The sequence below is a fragment of the Pan troglodytes genome, chromosome 8 (assembly GCF_028858775.2).
Source record: "Pan troglodytes isolate AG18354 chromosome 8, NHGRI_mPanTro3-v2.0_pri, whole genome shotgun sequence".
Classification (NCBI taxonomy): Eukaryota; Metazoa; Chordata; class Mammalia; order Primates; family Hominidae; genus Pan; species Pan troglodytes.
Genome location: NC_072406.2, coordinates 100,142,039 through 100,164,011, shown reverse-complemented (window position 1 = coordinate 100,164,011; position 21,973 = coordinate 100,142,039). Strand labels below are relative to the sequence as shown.

Below are 21,973 nucleotides of genomic sequence, written 5' to 3'. Positions count from 1 at the left end.
AATCCAGATCTTGATTCTGAAATACTACTCAAAATGTCAGTTTCAGTTTTCTGTGGCCTATTTCAGTTTCTTCCTGCAATTTTGCCATAGCCAACTGATTTATCACCCTTTATCCATTCTGTAATCTATCCTTTATACCACTCTCAGATTAATTTTTTAAAAGTTAAGATTAATCCAATTACCAATTAATTCAAAATGTTAAATGGTAATCTACCCAAATAAGAGCAATATATCACACACTGTAATTCAATCACAGCATAAAAATACAGCTCCAACCTCTTTTTCCACTCTTACCTCTCACAATTCCCTTGAATGTACTCTTACTTTGGCCAAATAGAAGTATTTAATTTTCCCTAAATTGTACCTTCTGGTTTTCTCTCTTTTTAAATATATGCTACCTTTATCAGATTAAGGTATAAGGGCTACATAAGCAGCCACCTGTGAAGTCTCACATATTTTTCTAACACCTGGTCCAATTTAGATAACATAATTACTTGATACTTCAAGGTTTGATAAGCAGCCACCTGAAATGCAATTTAAACCAGGTATTTCTTGAGGGCTCCTAGACATTTTCATTATTGCAGGGTCTATTCAGATTTTGTCTCTCCTCAAAGCATTTACAATGACATGTTCACTGAAAATTGCCCACTTCTCACTGAAATTTCCAAAATGATTAGCACAGACCTGAATATAATTTTTAACATCACCTCCACACTTTAGTTTTATCTCCTTTCTCATACTTAATGTCTCACTTGTAGTTTCCCTCTTTTCTTTTATCCTTGACTGGCTTTTAAAAATATGTATTGATTTTATTGGCATTTTCATGCAATCAGTATTTAGATTAGTTCAAATGGTTTACTGTTTCCTAATTCATTAACATTTTTGCCTTTATAAATCTCTAGTTATTAATCTTTATTTCTAAATTTACATTTCCTCATTGAATCAAAAATTATTTAAAACATGATTTTATATTTCCATATAAATTTAAACATTTTTAAAAATCTCCAGTTCTAATGAATTGTAATCAAGGAATGGGACTTACATATTTTTATTTTTGAGTGAGATTTTGTTTTGCAGTTGATCTAATTAGTAAGACTGGTAATTGTTTTGTCAATGACAGAAAAAAAGAAATACATTTCATTATTTTATTATTAAAGCCACCTATATATATATATACACAGTTATGTGTTGCTTAAGAGAAACTGTATCTGGATGATTTCATCACTGTGTCACAAAATATACTTACACAAGCCTAGATGGTATAGTTCACTACACACCCAGGCTATATGATACAGCTCCTATGCTACAAACTTGTACAGTAAGTTACTGTATTCAATATCATAGGCAACTGTAACACAATGTTATTTGTTTATCTAAAAGACAGAAAAGGTTCAGTAAAAATGGTATAAAGGATATAAAAATAGTACACCTGTATAGGGCACTTACCACGAATGGAGCTTGCAGGATTGGAAGCTGCTCTGGGTGAGTCAGTGGGTGAGTGGTGAGTTAATGTGAAGGCCTAGGATATTACTGTAAACTACTGTAGATTTTATAAACATGCTACTCTAAATCTGTTTAAAAATTTTTTCTTTCTTCAGTAAATTAACCTTAGCATTTTATAACTTTTTCACTTTATAAATATAAAAAAATTTAACTCTGACTCTTGTAACATTTAACTTAAAACAAAAACATATTACACAGCTACACAAAAACATTTTTTCTTTGTATCCTTATTCTGTAAGATTTTTTCTATTTTTAAATTTTTTTTTTTTTTTTACTTTTTAAATTCTTGTTAAAAACTAATAAATACACACATACTTTAGCCTTGGCCTCTACAAGGTCAGGATCATCAATATCACTGTCTTCCACCTATACATCCTGTCCCACTGGAAGGTCTTAAGGGGCAATAACACCCATGGAGCTGCCATCTCCTATGACAATAATGCCTTTATCTGGAATACCTCCTGTAGGATCTGCCTAAAGATTATTTTATAGTTAACATTTTTTAATAAGCAGAAGCACATGCTAAAATAATAGTACTGTAAACACGTAAACTAGTAACATATTTGTTTATCATTATAAAGTATTATGTGCTGAACATAACTGTGCTATGCTTTTATACAACTGACAGTACAGTAAGTTTGCTTACACCAGCATTACCACAAACATGTGAGTGATACATTGCATTGCAACGGCTTCAACATCACTAGGTGATAGAAGCTTTTTAGCTCCATTATAATTTTATAGGACCATTGTCGTATACCAGGTCAGGTGTTGACTCAAACATCATTATGTGGTACATGACTGTACCTTCTTACTTCGTGCCTTTTGAAGTACATTAAGGATTCCTATCATTGCTTTTCTACCAATTATTCTTCATTTCTTTCAGCTTTTACTTAATACATTTTGATGTTTAGCACATTCGTTCATAACTGTTAAGTCTTTACCTGGAGTGTACCCTGTGTTGATGTAAAATGACATTTTTGATCCAGTTTAATGCTTTTTGCTTTAAATGCTACCCTGATACTGAGATTCTGTCATCTGCTTTTGAAATTGAAATTTGCCTGATGTATCTCTAATCCACCATTTATTTTTAACCTTAGTTGTTTTATGTAAATCTCTTGTGATTAATCTCTTAAAAAACAGACTTCAAAGTACAGATTATATACATCTTTCAGACCTAAAATACTGCCATACTACTACCAGAACAGAATACTACTTTAATATCATAGCACAAGATATGTAATGTTTTGTTCATATTCTATGCATCAATATTTATCAATACTCCGATCATCTCCTAAGAAGATGAATCACGAATTCACAATCTACACTCCTCAGTTAAAAAATTTTCTATTTCAATAAACTTTCCACTGGCACTGCTAAACTTAGAAATAATGTAGATTTTTCAACATAATAGTGTTTGCTTGAAGCTCGGAAATCTATGTTTCAGGATGATCACAATAAGATTACTACAGGAAAGCAATTCAACAAAGGAAGAAATATGATGATTATTACAATGACAACATATAGCAGTAGTTATTGTATATTAAGGTACTTGCCAACATTTTATATATCTTTAACACTACCACAACTTTACAAGATAGATATTATTGTCTCTATTTTTAGGATCAGAAAACAGTCCGACTGCGCATAATTATCTCATTCAAAACCAGGATCTGGACCTCAATGTGAATATAAGGGTAAAACTTGTACTCAGCTGTCCTGGGTTTTACTAATAGCATGTACACAAACTACGTGATTTGAATGAAGTCACAACTTCATTGAGTTCTTATTTTTCCTGTCTACGAAGAATCTCTAAAGTTTAGGGTGTTACACAGTATTTCACTTCTATGAAACTAATTATTGAGAACAAATGAGAAGCAGACAACTGATATTTTTTTCTCTTTCCAACATTCTTTCCCCTCCTTGATTTTTCTTTGGAAAACTATTATTATCCCTGTGTGGCAGGCTCTACACTTCAGCTTTAGATACATGCCCCAGAGAATTCCATTCCCTGGACAGAATATTTGGTTCAGGAATAGGCACGTGCCTCAATCCAGGGAAATCAGAACTCACCCTACAAATTTTTGCTCAAATTGTAGCTCTCTTCTCATCATAGTTGCTAAAGTAGGTAGAATGCAAACCTGAAGCTATTAGGAACTATATCTTGCCACTACTTGTGAGAGCCTGTTTGAAAATAACATATATACAGAAGAGAGAAAAGAGGAGGAGGGTAAGGGAGGGAGAGAGAATAAGAGAGATACTCTTGAGATCTGTTGAGCACCTAGATCCAGGCCAGAGCTTTTAGGTTATGTAAGTCAAAAAATGTCTCCTTTTATTTAAGCTACTTTGAGTTGGGTTTTTCTTATTTAAAACTGAAAAAGTCCTCATATGTCATAAAGGAGTTGCTTTTTATTTTTCTAAGTTTCTATTTCTACTTTAGGATTCAAAATAATCAAGAAAAATAATTTGGACTACAGAACATAGTTTCGTAGAAAAAAATACCAGGTTTGAGGTTAGAAGATGGGGTTTTTATTATTACACAAAGAGATTATATGACTTAGGACAGGTTGATCTTTGCAGATCTGTTCGTTTTGTGAAACAAGGTCTCGATCTGTTGCCTATCTGAAGTGTAGAGCCTGCCACACAGGGAGGCTCTAGGCTAGAGTGCTGTGGTGTGATCATGGCTCACTGCAGCCTCAACCTCCCAGGCTCTGGCAATCCTCCCACCTCAGCCTCCCAAGTAGCTGGAACTACAGGCACGTGACACCATGCCCGGCTATTTTTTAAATATTTTTTTGTAGAGACGGCCTCTCACTATGTTGCCCAAGCTGGTCTTGAACTCCTGGGCTCAAGCAATCTTCCCGCTTGAATCTCTCAAAGTGCTGGGAATATAGGTATGAGCCACCGTGCCCAACCCTGCAAATCTGTTTTATCATCTATGTTAGAATGGGTTTGAATTAAATAATTGCTAAGATCCTTCAAGGTATGAAAGTTCTACAATTTTACTGTATTATATAACAGCCTTAAATAATGTGTATCATAGTAACATGGTTTGGCCCAGGAAAATTCAAATGTTAAGAAAAATAAGAACGCCACATTGAAAGATTTTTAAAAAGACAGTAATTATAGTTTGTTTTAAATAAAGAGGAAGTAAGAAAATTTCATTAGGTTATAACATGTAGAAATTTAGTAAACAGGCTAGAAAAAATAACCTGATTTAAGATTAGGTCATGAAAATTCATTCCCCAGAGAAACCAAACATTTTCCTTGAGATCATTTAAAGTTACAACTATTATTTCTAGAAGATTTGTCTTTATTAAGAATAAGCTCAATGAACTCATGTACACAAGAGTTCCTAATACAGAGAAACTTTAATAATTTATTTAAAAACAAAAAGAAAATTAAAAGCAGCTCAAACTTTTTCCCTAAAAGTTTAACCAAAGAAAAAATAAGAGGCCAGGCACAGTGACTCATGCCTGTAATCTCAGCACTTTGGGAGGCCGAGGTGGGCGGATCACTTGAGGTCAAGAGTTCAAGACCAGCCTGGCCAACATGGCGAAACCCCATCTCTACTAAAAATACAAAAATTAGCCAGGCGTGGGGGCAGGCGCCTGCAATCCCAGCTACTCGGGAGGCTGAGGCAGGAGAATCGCTTGAACTCGGGAGGTAGAGGTTGCAGTGAGCTGAGATGTTGCCACTGCACTCCAGCCTGGGTGATCGAGTGAGACTCTGTCTCAAACAAAAAAACAAAACAAACAAGCAAAAAAAAACAAACAAACAAAAAAAGGGAAATAAATATGAATGTTTACTTTATGTGCCATCATTCTGGAACACAGCTAGGGGTATGCATGGGACAGGGAGAAGGCAAGGGAGAGGGAAACAGCAGTAGTGATTCTAAGTAACTTTGTCATGTAAAAGGAGTTTACCTCTTTAAACTCAAATTTTGGAAGTCCTTTCAAAAATACATACTTACTAGCATTCTCAGGATGTTTTAACTCTTTCTTCATAGTTTAAACATGTGAGTTATCTAATATTGAAACTTAAGTGCAGATGCAGATAGTGTGGAGCACAGGACTAGATGAGAACCAACCCTAGAAGTTGCCCTGCGGCATGCTTTCTTGGAAGAAAAAAATCACCAACAGCTTACTTTTGAATAATCTTCACATGTTCATAAAGCAAAAGTGTCAAATATACAAATGAATGACTCCTAAGGAAGTGTAACACAATTATCTTCTTGTAAATTAGTGAATAAGACAGAAGGAGGCTTCCTTCCCTTAAGCGGTTACCTCACTCTCAGAACATTTTTCTTTATAATAACTATCAGTTGTCTGACTTCTCTGCAACACTGAAAACCCAAAGTATTATTTGGGCATTACTAACCTAATGCTTTATTTTATGGTCAACTTGTACCCACCACTCTGCCATCTAATTTGCACCATGTCTGCTGAGGATATGTCAAGACTCTGAGCCAGATTATTTTGAAGAGACCTCTGCAAAGTCTACAAATTCTTTACCAAAATATGACTGCCTCATCTCCCTTCAAAAAAGAAAGGGGGAAAAAAGATTCTTCTTCTATATAAATGTCACTAGAACATAATTTTCTCCAGCTTCTTAATGTTTGTCTATAATTAAAATTAAGGATATAAGCAAAATAACATTAAAGATAATTCTAATAAAGTTAACCCCATACAAACTGAAAAGTAGATAAAATGCATGTATCTCCTATAATGGTGATTCACAATTACAAAAATGCAAATCCACAGGCTCAATCTACAAGGAAATACTGACAAGAAGAGAATAAACCTATTATGAGATATTCCAAGAATAAAACTACTTTCGATAATCAACTACATTTATTATAAGATAGTTACTCCTCAGGAAGAATTCCACAGTTGTATAACAACAGCTTTACCATACTTAGCTAAGTTTTCTTATGATGAAATTAGTTATTCATAAAAGATTAAAAATTATTTCACCAGTATTCTAACCAACAGGCAAACAAGTGGTATCTTTGAAAGTTTTAAAACAATTACATTTCAAGTATTTTACAGAAGCCTGCAGTATTATATTTCCAAGACCAACAACCTCAATCTGTCCAAATTCCCTTTAAGTCAGGAGTCATTAAATGTTTTAGCATTTGTAAGGAAGCATTTGTAAGGAAAGGTATAAGCTGAGGAGCCTTTCAAAATAAGACCAATTTTATCAGCATTTCATAACCTTGCAGGAAAGCCTGAGCCTATACAGAGATTAATTATTTTGAACAGTCTCAAAATTCTTTTGCAGTTCCAGGATTTGTGGACTTGATAGTATAGAAAGAAATTTAACAGTGTATCAGAGGACTCAAATTTTCCTCTGAATGCTAATATTAACTGGATAATATTGATCACAACACTTCCCCTTCCTGTGCCTGTTTGATCATCTATAAGAAACATTCCTGGAAGAAAAAAAAAAAAAACCTACCACTGACTTTAATCCGTATCTAGTTTTCTAATGCTGTTTCAACCTAAACACAAATGCTACTGTTCAGTAAAATATGGTTAACCAACCGCATCTGCTCCATTTTTTTTGCCTTTTTAAATAAACACAGGGATAAAGAAGGTAAGAACACGAGGATACTCCTTTAGATCCTGTGAATAATTCATCCGAAATATGGTCTAAGTATATTAATTAAGCATGAGCCAAGTATAGTAGATTTCAGTTATTTATTTTGACTCCAAGACACAAAAAGCAATCAATTTCAGTGAAATTACTTAACTCTGAGTCTTAATATTATGTAACAGCTAAATATAACAATTTTAATATCTACATTCTTAACACTGTATGTACAGATCTCCATTTTCTATTAACTATTAGCCCATCAATCTCTTTTCACTTGGGGGATATTCCAACCTATGCAAGGATGGAGAATATACAGCTACTAGAGCAGTTCTACTGATGAAGTAAATACTATTACATTTTACCACATGATACTATAAACTTTGCATTTTATTTTCATAACACTATTCTTGCTATCTTTCATTCTGGCCCTATTTCACAACACCCTACAGGACTTACGATTTCATCAAATAGTCTCCCCTCACCTCTGAAGAGAAACAGAATTGACAGTATTACCAGACTGTAACGACTAGAATATCTTCCCATTGGCAAATTTAAAATATGTCCTTACTTTTTGATTATGGAGCCTTCTCTTGGATTTAATTTGGACTGGAAACAGAAAATAAAATACAATAAAGTTTAAATACCCTTGGGTTTTACTTTTATCCCTGAACATGATGACATGGACTATCCCAAGTCCTTCTTAAATGGCAAGTTCTCATCATCAGCAGAGCACAGCCAACTATTCTGAAGAAGCAGATACATCAGACAGGGTATGTATGCATATGTGTGTGGGTGAGAGTGTATAAGAAGGAGGAAAGAGGGAGAAAAAGAGACCACATGTGAGAGCACAGTTAAGTTGGAAAAGCCTAGACCATTACAAAAACTATTTGTTCCAATTAAAAATCATTGATTAAATCATCCTACTAGGATATTGATTGTAATGCTAAACAAACAAAAAGTCACACAGTTGAACAGTGAAGGCAAGTATCTTAGAAAGAGTCAAATATACTTGTAGCATGAAGAAGAAGAAGACTGTTGCAATACCTCTATCAAATACTTTTCTCCATTCCAAAAAAAACCCTGACATTAAAAAAATAATAATAAAGTAGGTCACAAAAAGATTGGAAGTACCACCTTTCTTCAGATATGATTTCTCAGTATAGCCGGCTACAAGTTTTCATCAAATGCAAGCATGGTGACACAATCAAGGAAACATTCCCATTTTGGAATCTTTTTGGAAGCTTCAGAAAACATTAACACTTTCAAAATGGTAAAGTTTCTTTACCAAAAAACTTCTCCTGAAGAAACCTCAGTATTCTGTAGGCAGACAGTACACCTTACTGCCAGACAACACATCTGATATTGGAGCACTGGTAAAGACAGAAGCTCTCCATGTCATGGTCACCCACTGCTCTCTTCATCAGTATGCGCTAGGGTGCAAGACTGTCATCAATCCTGAAAGAAATCTTATCTCTTGTTGTGAAAGTATTCTACTGTTTCAAGTGCCAACCCTTGAATAATTCCCTGTGTAAGATGATTTGTCATGAAAAATCTACTATTGTGAAAGTTGCAAGATTCATGAAAGCCAAGACTTTCAATCAAGAGCTTCTCGAGAGGTTTTGTCAAGAAATGGGAGCACTGTGAAGTTCTTTGCTATATATAAGTTCCCTGCTTTCAGAAGACAAATTCTACAGCCTGATACTGCTGTTTACAGGATAACATACACTCTTTTTAAAGAGTTTAACTCTTCAACCTTGAAAGTAAAATGTGGAGTCATAATCTTTTCTTTCCTAACACAGCATTAATGATACAGATCTTGCCAAAAATGATCTCAGTAACTTGAAGGCAAAGAAAATGATGCAACATGAATTTATCTGAAGAGTCTTGGAGAATTCTTATTTCTTGACACGTCTACTTTCATCAGGCAATAGAATCTACAGATTCCATTTACTCTTCTTTCTTTTGTAAAATAGCATTTTCAGCACTTTTTACCAAAGTCAACACTGATTGGATATCAAAGATTATATAAAAGTTGCAAAGTCAAAGTCAAAGAGCATAGTTTCAACTTGTTATTTTAAAAGTTAAATAGCAGTCTTTTCATTAAAATTTAGTATTGAACAGAACTAAAGCTTAATTTTGGTTAATTTGTACCACTTAGATTTATTCATTGCTCTCATGTAGTAGCCACTGGATTTTGCATAAAAAAGTGACATAGTTTTCATGAAGGTTCTTTTACATTCTGTCTAAAAGAATATATTTCAATGTAATAAAAACTGCAAAATTTTATGTACACTATGCACATTTTTTGAGGGGAGAACATTTATACCTTCCATCAGACTTTAAAAGGAATGTAACACAATTTAAGAGCCCCTGGCTTAAATCTAGTGTTCTGCGCCTCCACATTACAAAATTTTTCTATTTTATTACAAAAATTTTTTTACCTTTTTTTCCACTACCAAAATATCTGCTGCTCATCAACTCTGTTTTAAATTTCTACAATCGCTTTTGCTACTGCATTTTTTTTTTTTTTTTTTGGAGATGGAGTCTCCCTCTATCACCAGGCTGGAGTGCAGTGGCACAGTCTCGGCTCACTGCAACCTCCACCTCCCGGGTTCAAGCGATTCTCCTGCCTCAGCATCCTGAGTAGCTGGGATTACAGGCGTGCGCCACCACACCCAGCTAATTTTTGTATTTTTAGTAGAGATGAGGTTTCACCATGTTGGTTGGCCAGGATGGTCTCGATCTCTTGACCTTGTGATCCGCCCGCCTCGGCCTCCCAAAGTACTGGGATTACAGGCGTGAGCCGCTGTGCCCAGCCTGTATTTTTAATCAGTAAAAGCAATTGTTTCCCTGCAGATGATAATGGGATAAATCAAAGTAAAAATCTTTAGATCCTCAGCTCTATAATTCATGCCAGTGCTATCATTCCAAGGTGCAAACAATATGCAGAAATGTAAGGCAATCTACCATAATCTTCAACATTCACCAAAATTATGCACTAATGTAAGATTCAATTTTGTAAACTATCAACAATAAACAGTATTTCGGCATCCTTATATATAATGCAAAAAAAGTCACAAAGGATAGGAAACAAGATATAAGAGGGGGTAAAGGAACAAGGAATCTATGCAATTACACAGCTTTAAATGATTAATACGATCATTCTATTTCTGTTTTACAGCTGAATTAAGAAGAAATTAGATTAACATGAAGGAGAACTCTCTAAATGAGTTTTTCTATCTATCTGGAGGGGCTTAGGCTTTGTCCTGCTTAGAGATGGAAAAATGTACAAAATCTCTTTGCATTAAATTTTAACATGTTTTGCCATACTTACCACCTAAAGAAATATATCAACAGCAAAATTAAATCACTGTAAAAGTTCTCCCAAGAGTTTTCTTTTTTCTTTCAGATATACTATAAGAATTAAATTTGTCACTGATTTTTCAATATAGTCCTTAGTTTTCTGATCAAAGAATCGAGAATCTTCTATTAATCTAACTACATTTATGAATATTCTTATAAAACAATAATTTTTATGGATTATAAAAGTTCACACTTTACTAGGTAATGGTATTTTATCCAAAGGCATTCTATGCTCAAACAAGCTTCAGAAATATAAAGCTTATTTTTGATTAATATGCTTTTTAAAAATGTTATTTTAGAAGAATTTTGTGAGACCAAATCTGCAATACAGTTAATGGGTAACATGTGCTAGTATGATATGAAAATGGTAGCGTGAACAGAAAAATGAAATCAATCAGTCATTTCTCATATAGAAATTGAGGCAGCAACTGATTTAAAAATTTAGAAGAAATAAGGATTAGCAACTATCTTTAAAACCTGTTTTCCAGGGACTGAGGGTGGGGAGGGAGGAATACAAGATGAACAAGATCTGAAGCTCTACTGGACAGCATAGTGACTATAGTTAATAATAACATTGTATAATTGAAAATTGTAGCTTATAGATCTTAAATGCTTTCACCCTGGGGGGAGAATAATAATTATGTGAGGTGATGAATATGTTAAGTAGTTTGACTGTAGTAATCATTTCACAATGTATATACACATACATCAAAACATCATATTATACATTGTATTTATATATAATTTTTACTTGTCAATCACACCTCAATAAAACTGAAGGAAAAAAAGAAACCCAAAATCTGTTTTCCAATAAATTCTCAGATCCAGGAAGAGGAAAGGAAAAACATCAAAAAATAACTTACCTTTTTGTCTCTGGTCCTTACTTCCCCATAGAAATCTAGGGCCTCTTGTGCCTTTAAAAATTTGCCCCGATGTAATAAATATGCACAAATCATTACACCAGTTCGTCCCTTTCCAGCTTTACAGTGAATTGCTGCAACATGATTGTCATCTTCACTTAGCCATTGGTCAAGATCTTCACAAAAGGGTTTGATAAGTTCTAGCTGTGGTGGGTTATGGTCTTCAAAAGGATATTGTGCAACTGTGGTAAAAAGATAACCTCAGAATAAGAAAAAAAAACTCTTGAATTTTTAATTAACAAGTAGGTAACTTTAGAAATGTTGCATACAAACTTAACAGGTATTTAAAAGAAACACTGGATTCCAGAGAAAAATAATGTATTGCTTAACTTTCTAATTGTTAAATAGAAAATAGTCTCTTGATAAGTCTTAAATATAATCATTAAGGAAGCCAGGTATTATTCTCCCCCATTTTATTCAGGAGGATATATTCTGGGAATTTACGCTATACGGACTGGTAGCATAGGTCACATATTAGAGGTAGAGCTAAACTCAAAATGAACTGTCACATGGACATTTCATCAGGACTCTCAATGCAAAAGGAATAATACTATTTATAGTATTTATTTCATCATCACAAAACATATTCCAAAGACAGAATAGATTACTAATAGGATAAACTATGCAAAGAACTACATATTACATTTCATAAAATAAAAATGCTAAGTGTGTTATTTAAAGGTGGTCTTGCAAATGTTAGTGTTGTATACACATGTAATCATTAGGGAAGCCAAGTATTATTTTCCTCCATTTTCTGCAGGAGAATACATTCTGGGAATCTATGCTCAATGGACTGCAGCATAGGTCACATACCAGAGATATGTGAAGGCATACACCAAAGAAATTACTTACAAAATGTATATAATTGTTATCAAAGTTTCAGGTCTTCTCACATGAATTGTAAGAGTCCAAGACTTCTCTGTTCACTATAGTTAGAGTTGAGGTTTTTAAAAAAACTTGTTTAGAAACAGGACTATAGATATATCACTATTAATTGTTCTTAATAGTTTCTACCTTAGTTCCACTCTATTAAGATCCTTAAAAACCCTGGCTGATATTCAACGTACTAACCTGTGTCATCTAAATATGTGAGAAGTATGTCTTATATCTCCAATCAAGTGACTCATAATATGGTACAGGATATAATCAATTATCCTTTGGTGTGACAGGAGAGCTCTTCTGGTAGACAATGACTATCATTATAGGGAGTCAGCAGGACAGCTTTCACTTAGTCATCTGCCTAACTTCATTTTCCCAGTGGTACACAAAAACCTCCAGGAAAATCTGTTAAATATCTGTTTAAAGCAAGATAAACCTCAACTAAAGCCTGCTTTGCTTAGTAAGCAACAGCCTAAATCCACCAAAAACAAAAACAAAAAAAAACCCGTTCTTAGTAAACCTATACTAAATCTCAATCATTAGTGATTTAGAATTTTCAAACCATTTGTCTGAAAGTCCATTCTAGATTTTCAGGAGGAATCAATGGCAAATACATCAATAGTAGCTCATGGCACCCACTTTCTTTTTGACTATCACAGCAGCATCTGCCAAGCTTCTCAACTCTTCAGTTCTCTCATGGTTTAAAGTGTTAAAGCCATGAGAACTGAGTTGTATTTCACAAATAAAAGTGAAAGTTTTTGTGGGCTCTGAGAATTAACTTATGTCTGAAGTAGAACTCATTTAAAGCAGTTCCCTCCTCTCATCCATCAGACTCCTCTTATCAACATTTGTTATATCCTTTCCTACCTTTTATGTCATTCCTCAACACAGAAGAGTTAAGTAGTTCTGCTTTCTCCCTGTGATTGCTTACTATTAGACCAACTGCCTCAAACAGTAGGTAAACCCTCTCCTTATACTATTTTTAGTCTAGGAATTTTCCTAATTCTTAGTCTATGCTGCACTTTAGTCTTCCTGACAATACTAATAGCTTTATGCAATACTTTTTTCCTAAAACACAACAGTAAAATTAAAATTTTTGAAATTTTTAAAGATAATTCTTAAGATAAATATGTATCTCACTCGATAATCTGGATGACTCATTATTGTTATGACAGTAAGATACAGTCTATCGGGTTTAAGTTATACAACATAGTACAGTACATTCATACCTACCTCTGCAATTAAATTTGGCGGTGTCATAATGTCTTTCAGCACAACTAAAAGAAAAGTTTAAAAGTGATATAAAGTTATCTTTTGCACTTAGGAAGAAAAAAAAGTACTAATACTAACAAACATTGCCTGAATCTTTATAATGTGACACATATTATGCTGTGTTTAACATTAATTATTTCATGTAATAACAAGAATTCTATTAAGTAGATACTGTTATCACCCCCATATTATAATAATAAAACCAAAGCTTAAAAGATTAAGTGTATGCAATTAGAGCTAATACATTTGCTTAAAAACTTGTGATGCCACTAATATAGAGTACTGTAAATTCAGGTGCTTCCATGCTTTCAAATTTCCTCTATGAAAAATCTGCATGCTATTGGAATATATTTTTAATTTTACAAGTACCTATAAACAACTGACTAGTTTCAATAGTATCTGTATCTCATAGTTAAGCATACATAATTCTCAAACTATTCTTCAAAAAGATATATGTTAAAAATAGTAAAAGCATAAGGACAGTAAAGAAAAACTGAATGTTGTTAATCTACTTGGCCAAATGCTTACTAATTTTTTTTTAAACCAGACCTTACTCCCTGTTGAAAAGCCAACGATCACCTTTTTCAACAGTCTCTCAGATTGCAAGTTTTAATTACAGTATGAGAGTAATGAAAGAATAAGTAAAATCAATACAGAATAGTAAAATGCTGACTTGTCATTACTAGAGTATGCTAATATTTGTCTTAATAGCAGTGATATGTTAGTATGTACTGGCTTTCTAATAATTAACAGGCCATGTTTACAAACAATAAAAGGCTCAGAAAGAGATCTTACATATCAGTGTGGTTAGCAGTACCCTGGTAACTCCAACTACTATGCAAAACAAATTTTAAAAAAATTACTTAAAATAAACTCTTAGCATTTTAAAACAAATAAAGGTCCATAGCTCCTTAACCTGCAATTTCAATATCCCAAAAGTTCAAAACATCTAAAATTTTCTCTTAAGTTTTATGGCAAACTCAACTACAGTAAATCCTGATCTGAAGTAATAAGATTGTACATAATATTTAATACACTTAGAGCGAAGAGTAAAACATTTCATTTCAGGTAATGACCCACACCCCACTGGGGTGTTTATGTAAAAGTATATTTATCTGTGCTACCTTTTGAAAACTAAAATTTCTGAAAATGGAAACATACTTGGCCCCAAGAGTTTCAAATAAGTGATTGTGAACCTGTATTGTACATCTAGAAACCCTGAAAAACATCTATATAGTTTCTCTACCTTAAAGGTAATTCAAAACCAAATTCACATGAAGGTTTAACTAATTATAAATAAACTACAATCCATTGGTTTCTAACTGGTCAGACCTAAAATAAAACAACTTTCATACTACCACTCAAAACAAAACAAGCTTTTCCTTTTTAGTATAATTTAGTATATTGAGTTTTTCTAGAAAGAAAATGCATTTAGTAATGACATATGCACATATATGCATCCTTGCTAATAATTTCATACCCATTGACATGAAAAACAGGAAGAAGAGGACTGACAAAGAAGACAGTCACATTTTACACTTTCTTTGGTACAGATAAAAGGGGAGAAATTGTCAATAGTGAAGAATTCATAATGGAGTATTTTATAAGGAATCAGAGATGTAGGACTAGGAAACACAATCTAAGAAGCTGGTCTCAGGACAACACAACAGAAAATAAACGTTAGTTTTGTGCAGCTTCAGTTCTCTAAACTTCCCCTACTTTCTCAGGATCCCAGAACATGTGGTTTGAGGAACACTCCTTAAGACTGCTTTAATAAAAATGCCTCTCAAATATTACTGTTAAGAGGACTATATGGATGGAAAGTGGAAGTAATGACTACTAAGTGTCAACTAGATGAACACACCTTACAAAGAGTTTCCACTTTTTTTGGTTTCATCCTCACAATCACGTGATAACTGTTATTATCTCCATTTTATATATGAGAAAGCTAAGATTTAAGAGCATTAAAAAACTTGCCCCAAATAACAGTATACAAATGAAAGAGCCAGAACTCAAGCTCAGTATCTCTGATTACAAAAGTCAAACTTTTTCTACTACTGTTCCATAATTCTACTTATAATAAAAAAAAAGTTTTAAATACAAAAGCAGTAACAAATTTCAGTCAAAGCCAGCATTCCCACAAGAGCAGTATCTGTCATAAATCACAGAACCAACAGTGACAGTAAAAAGCAAGGAAAAAGTTATGAAAATCTTCACAGGTAAGCATAGGAAATATGGGAGCAAATATGCTGGGACTAGTAATGATAAATATGCTCAGGGAATGGGGGTTGGTAGGATAAGGATGAAGACTTTCTTCTTAAATTAAAATCTCTGATAAATGCCCTCCTTCCACCTATACCTACTGACAGTTTCTTTTAAATTCTTTGTGGTTTGGTAGTGATAAGTCTCTCAACAAACTAAAATTAAAGATACACAAATGGCAAATGGGGTTTAGCCATTTAAATTTAACCATTTATGCTTCCTTATAACTAAAACTCAAAAGATACCAGTACCTCATATTGGTTTATATGAGACAAGAGAAATGAATAAGCATTTAAAGAATGAGTTTTTATGAAACAGGAGGCAGAAACTGAAGGAATAAGATTAACAGGAAAAGCTTCCAGAGAAGCGAGACTTGCCATAGAATCAGCTAGGTAGGCAGGTCTCTTCTTTACTCTCTTTGATGAAGCTATCACCATCTTACAAAAGAAAACTTAACAGATGAAAATTAGTAAAGCTAAAGGTTTACCACAAAATGATAAAGTATGTCAAATAAAATATGCACTGAAATATAGTAAATACCTTTAAAAAATTGGTATACAGTGAACACTTAAATTCCTCAAAGGCAAGAAGTATACATCTCTTTATTCACTATCTCCCCTTCCCCATTCCTACCAGATTATACAGCAAGGAACAAAAATAAAATATACTTGTACAAAACAAACTGATTAATTCAATTAAGTAACAGTACACCTGAATTTGCTTAATGTTATGAATGCCTGAAGAAAACACAGATATAAACAGATACAGTTAATCAGAAAGGCCATATTAGGAACTCTTCTTCACCCATGTATATCATAATTGCTATAAAAGATTTAACATACTATTAAATGTGGGTATGCCTAGTGCAAATATTTTAAGATCTTCAAATTATGTATGTTTGCAAAGACATATATATCACATGTAATACTATCCTAAAAATAAAAGAAATAAAATAGAACACCTGCTGCTTGCCAGACTCACTTAACCAGAACCAGAAATACAAACAGAGGTAGAAAAAAGGTAAAGAAGATCAGAAAGTGACATTAGAACTCAGAACATGCTATAACTTAGTTCTAGAAACTTCTGAAGTCAGTAAAATTTGGAGAGGTTAAAACGAACAAGCAAAAAAGCAAAACGTAAAGGGAATATTGGCATAAACAGTGGATGGTCTGCTACCATATGTACCTGTGTGACCTTGTTCAACTCACTTAACTTCTCTAGGCCTCAGATTCCCCATCTGTAAAATGAGAAGGTTGGACTAAATGATCTCTTTCAGGTACTCTCCAGTTCTGAAAGCCTATGATTCCATGTGGGGAAGGGGCGTTAAAATATATGCATTAAGAGCTACCCTCAACTAATAAAGAGACTTCATTAACTTGGGAATCCAATGGTTGGAAATATAAAAACAAACAGGCAGTTAGGTTCCTAGGCTCTCTCCAATGCCAACTTTAACCATAATAATGTTAAGTGACCTACAATACTGATAGTACAGCTGAAGTCCTAAGTTCTTGAAGCAGGAAGTCACTACACACAGGAATGAAAAGAATTTCCTTCCCTTTCTTTGAATATGTTAAACTAGAATAAAATTTTGAAAACGGCTGAATTTGTCTTTGGTGTCCTTCGATTTCCATTCTGAGACTTTCTAAAACCCCAGTTCTGATAGTCTAACCCTGAAGTGACTCAGTTTAATGGCTTCCAGCTTTTGAAAGTTCTTGTCCTTTTTTATTACTTATATTCTGAATCCAGTTGTGCAAAAAATACAAAGCTTTGTAGTTTTTATTTTCCTCCAAAGAAACACTATGGTATCCGCAACAAGGCTCTTTGTAGGAGAGGTTTATCAGGAAAAGAGAAAGACCCCTAAATGCATAGATCATTTGTAAGCTGGACCCATTAAGTTTCCATAACACCTTTTACTTTCTTTTATCTTGTTGCCTATTGCCACCACAATTCTCTCCCATAGACACCACAATCTGATGATAATGAATTCGCTGCCATATTCTAAACACTTTTATGCCAACAAGCTTCTTACAATGCCATTCCTTTGGCCTGTAACATCACTTCCCCTCCTCTCCTTGGCTTGAAAGTCAACCCTTACTGGTCCTTTTCACCCCAGCTCAAACTTGCCTTCCTTTATGAAACCTTCTTTATAAGGTAAAATTAGTGTTTCCAATGTTCTCTTCATTGCAACCTTCTATAGAAGAGTTACTTCTTCTGTAATGCTTTGTCTACCTTTTACATTAGAATGTAAGCGACTTGAGAACGGGAGCTACATCTTATTCACCTCTGTACACACCCCCCAACATGTTTTGTGTTATCTAATAAGGGATAAGGACTTAACAAACGTTTGTTCCTTCATGACTCTGAGAAAAATCAGTGAAAACTTACTGAGAGTAACAATATCAATGTCCACTCCACTCTCAGTACTTCTGACGTTTTATCACACTAGAAAGATCACTAAATTACAGATAAATTTTTCCTATCTATAATTTATAGATATCACATGGGAAAGATAAAAGTCAAGTAAAAAATAACACGTTTTATGTGCCAATTTTTACAAATCAGAAAATAGTCAATATTTTGAGAAGGAAAAACAGTCTTCATGGGCAAAAAGAGTTAAGTTTTCTCTTCCTTCCTTCCTTTTTACCTTTTTACATCTCTACTCCCAAAGTCAAAAGAAAAACAAAAAGTTAAAGATAAGGTCAACTAGCTCTATCAATCAGGTGGGCAGTCCTTAAAACTCTGTCCTAGACAAGACAAGCCACCTAATTCAGCAATTTTAAATAACTTATGTGATGTACAGTTAGAGAATGCCCTAACAGCTTTTTCAGTCAATAGCTCTAGAGACACAGGATAAACAAAATTATATTCACTCTGAAGTATACCTCCATGGAAGATGCTATTAGTGCTTTAACAGAAGCTCTGCTGTGAATTACACTTCAAATTACCACACGGTTATGGGCTCAAATATGGGCTAGATGCCAAGTCATTTAAAGCAGATCAAGTAACATGAATCTGTGCCAACAATGTTTTACCTCATCACTACACTTTCTAAATGATCTAACAATGCTCTCGGACTTCTTGACTTAATCGGTTTAGGAATACAATTCTGTTAAAATGTATCTTTAACTCTACCTCACTCTAACAAGCAGATAACTTTCACTTAATAGTTGTTTTAGAAGATATTTGCAAGCATACAAATAAGAAAACATACTTACAGATTGTATATCTTGTAATGGTTTTTATGCTTTGAATCCAAAAACCTTAAAACAAAACAAACAAACAAAAAGCCACCATTAACAAAAATGAGCTAACATTTGAAATTACATTAATACTATCAAGAAAAACCAAAAGACAGATTTTCTTTTTCCTAATCTCAAATACCATTTAAGTGAAAATAAATAATCCAACAAATACCCCTTCTATGGGTTTAGAGTAGTAATCATGTCATTCTTAAATAATTATAACATTACACAGATTTATACAATCTGAAGTAAAACCAGAGCTTTTCAGAGAATATTTTCATAATCTTCTATCTTCAACCTAACATAATGAGACTGAATATTAAGACATACCTTCTTTAAAAAGCATTAGCATTTAGTGCAAGTATACCTAGCTCATAGAGATTTACAAGACAGTCATAATCAAGTACTCTTAAAAATAACCCTGAAAATTCAGACATCATTTTCCCATCAAACTAAAAACTTTTGATATTTGAAAGATCCACGTATTAACTATTAATTCTGTACAAAGGTATTAAACATTTTCACATATATACTCCATTCGACCCTCACAAACATCTGAGAGCTAGAGCTTATTAACATTATACAGAAGAGGGAGGTAGGTCTCAAAGAGATTACACAACTCGTCCAAGGTCATGTACAGCCAAGTCAAAGAATCAAGACCAAAGACCTTTCCCTCAAGACAGTTATGAAAGTAAAAACAATTACAGCTAACACAAGCACTTACTATATGACAGACATATCCTAAGCACCTCAGGTATATAAACTGTTTAATCCTCAACCCCATAAGATAGGCAAAAGAAGGGCTAGAAGACCATGAAGCCGAGGAATTAACAGAATATACAGAATAAAAAGACAAATGAAAATCAGAAGACTAAACAAAAACTAAGAGTTCAGGATGTTAAATATATCTTAGGAGTTCCAGAAACAGAGAACACTGAGAAGAAACCAAAGACATAACTCAAGAAAAATACTCAAAAGTGAAGGATGTGAGTTTTCAAACTGGAAAGTTGCATGAGTACCTGGCAAAACAGATGAAAATAAGACCAAAATAGAAGCACACATATCTCATGAAATTTCTGAATACCAAAGAAACAGAAGATCCTAAAAGCTGCCAGAGAAGAAACAGGTTTCATAAAAGAATCTAGAATCAAAATGACATTATCCTTTTTAACAGCAATACTAGCAGCTAAAAAACAATTGGGCAAAACCTTCTGATTTTGAGGGAAAACTCTTCTCAGCCTAGAATTCTATACCAAGACAGACTATAAATCAAGTGTGACTATATAATAAGGGCATTTTAAAATCAGCGAAATTTCAAACCATACACTTTGTCAGGAAGTTACTAAAGATGTGCTCCGCCAAAACAAGAGTGGGAAACCATGAAAGAAGATGACAGTCTCCAAGAACTGAAGAATCTAACCCACAAGAGAGGAAAAGAGAATCCCTAGAATGATGGTGAAGGGACATCTTGAGTAGACAGCCATACAGCAAGCCAGGAAGAACAATTAGTCCAGACTGGGACAGATTAGAAGGCACCTGGAAAAGATAAAATTGATATAATGCCAAATGTGCTTAAACATGTTGAGAGATTTATACAATTAGGGGTAAGTTTATGAATTAAAGCTAAGAACATTGAAAACTAATTTTTTTTTTAAAAAGAGAGACAACTGTGAAGTCCAGAAAAAATAAAACATGCAGGAAAAAAGTCACAATATACTCTATCACTTAACTATGAATGGCATTTATCTAGTTATAATCCCATAAAAACTCAATATTGATATAACCAAAATTATAATGTAACTACTGGCAGGAGTTATAATACAACTACTGGCAAGAAGAAGGATGAGGAGGAGGTCTGAAAATATGTGTGTGGTGAGGTGGAAAAAAAGAGTATATGAACTTGAATCTGAAAAATTATGTTACAAAGTACTGCAAGCAGTATTTGTAACTGTCAGCAACATAAATTATATATTTTTATATCACACTACAGTTGTTGCAGATAGGCTACCATCCTTAAGAACAAAGAAACATAGTGCCCCTTGCTTTCAGCATGGTGGCTCTTCTCTGATACAGAAGGAAATGGAACTCAAGTGGAACACAGATTTCACTGAGGTAAACAGGAAGAGATTAGACTGCTAAGGCTGTTGGAGTTTGTGGAGCAAGGGACTAAGAATTTTGTATGGATTTCATCTCAGGTCCTTGGCTGGGGGCTGGGCTGTCTATGCGCAGGATCTGAAAGCATAACGGAGATGACGCCAGAGGTAACGAAATATAATACTGGGAGAAGCTGGAGTTCTGGCGTAGGCAAAGTGGAAGAGACCTCATGGAACACCCCAGATACTTAGCTGAGACATTGGAAAGGGCAACCTTGAAGTTAAAAACCATGCCCTAGGACAAAAGACAAATCTGAAAAATGCCTGCCTTAACAAAGAGAACCAAACCTGACAATACTAAATCAACTATCAATTTAAATGCCTGACAAAATGAAACTCAGCACCCTTAAAGGAAATAACAATCCAAACTCCCTACATTTCAACATACGATTAAAATTTACTAGACAGGCAAAGCAGAAAAACATGACCTATTACAAAGAAAAAAGAGCAGGCAATAGAATCAGACTCCAAGATGAACCAGATGTTTGAATTAACAGACAGTGACTTTAAAAGTTACTATAAATATGTACAAAGATGTTTAAAATAAATGATTACAATGAGTGAAAGATGGAAAGTCTCTGCAGACACAGAAAATACAAAAGACAGCAATTTGAGGCCTCAAAAGTACAATATCTAAGAAAAAAATCTATCGGATGATCTCAACAGAAGATTGTAAACTGTAGAAGAAGAAAGGTGTGGCAGATTGTATTTTCCAAAAATTCATTTAGCAAATATTTATCAAGCACCTGTTATGTAACAAATACTACTGTGGGCATAGCGG

The 21,973-nt window shown here is 33.8% G+C and overlaps 1 protein-coding gene across 7 annotated transcripts in view; it reads right to left on the bottom strand.

The window, feature by feature from the left end:
• Nucleotides 1-21,973, bottom strand: part of PTEN (phosphatase and tensin homolog) — a 104,923-nt gene that overhangs the window by 23,827 nt on the left and 59,123 nt on the right. For 5 of the 7 annotated variants that reach the window (XM_054659762.2, XM_063780859.1, XM_016918822.4 and 2 more), the window contains 3 exons: nt 19,013-19,057; nt 13,497-13,540; nt 11,328-11,566 (listed from right to left, as the gene is read on the bottom strand). In XM_054659762.2, the coding sequence (XP_054515737.1) occupies nt 11,328-11,566; nt 13,497-13,540; nt 19,013-19,057 (328 nt within the window). Of the gene's footprint in view, nt 1-11,327; nt 11,567-13,496; nt 13,541-16,982; nt 17,033-19,012; nt 19,058-21,973 lie in introns of those variants that run through there. The other 2 variants (XM_054659763.2, XM_016918820.4) reach the window with 2 other exon arrangements.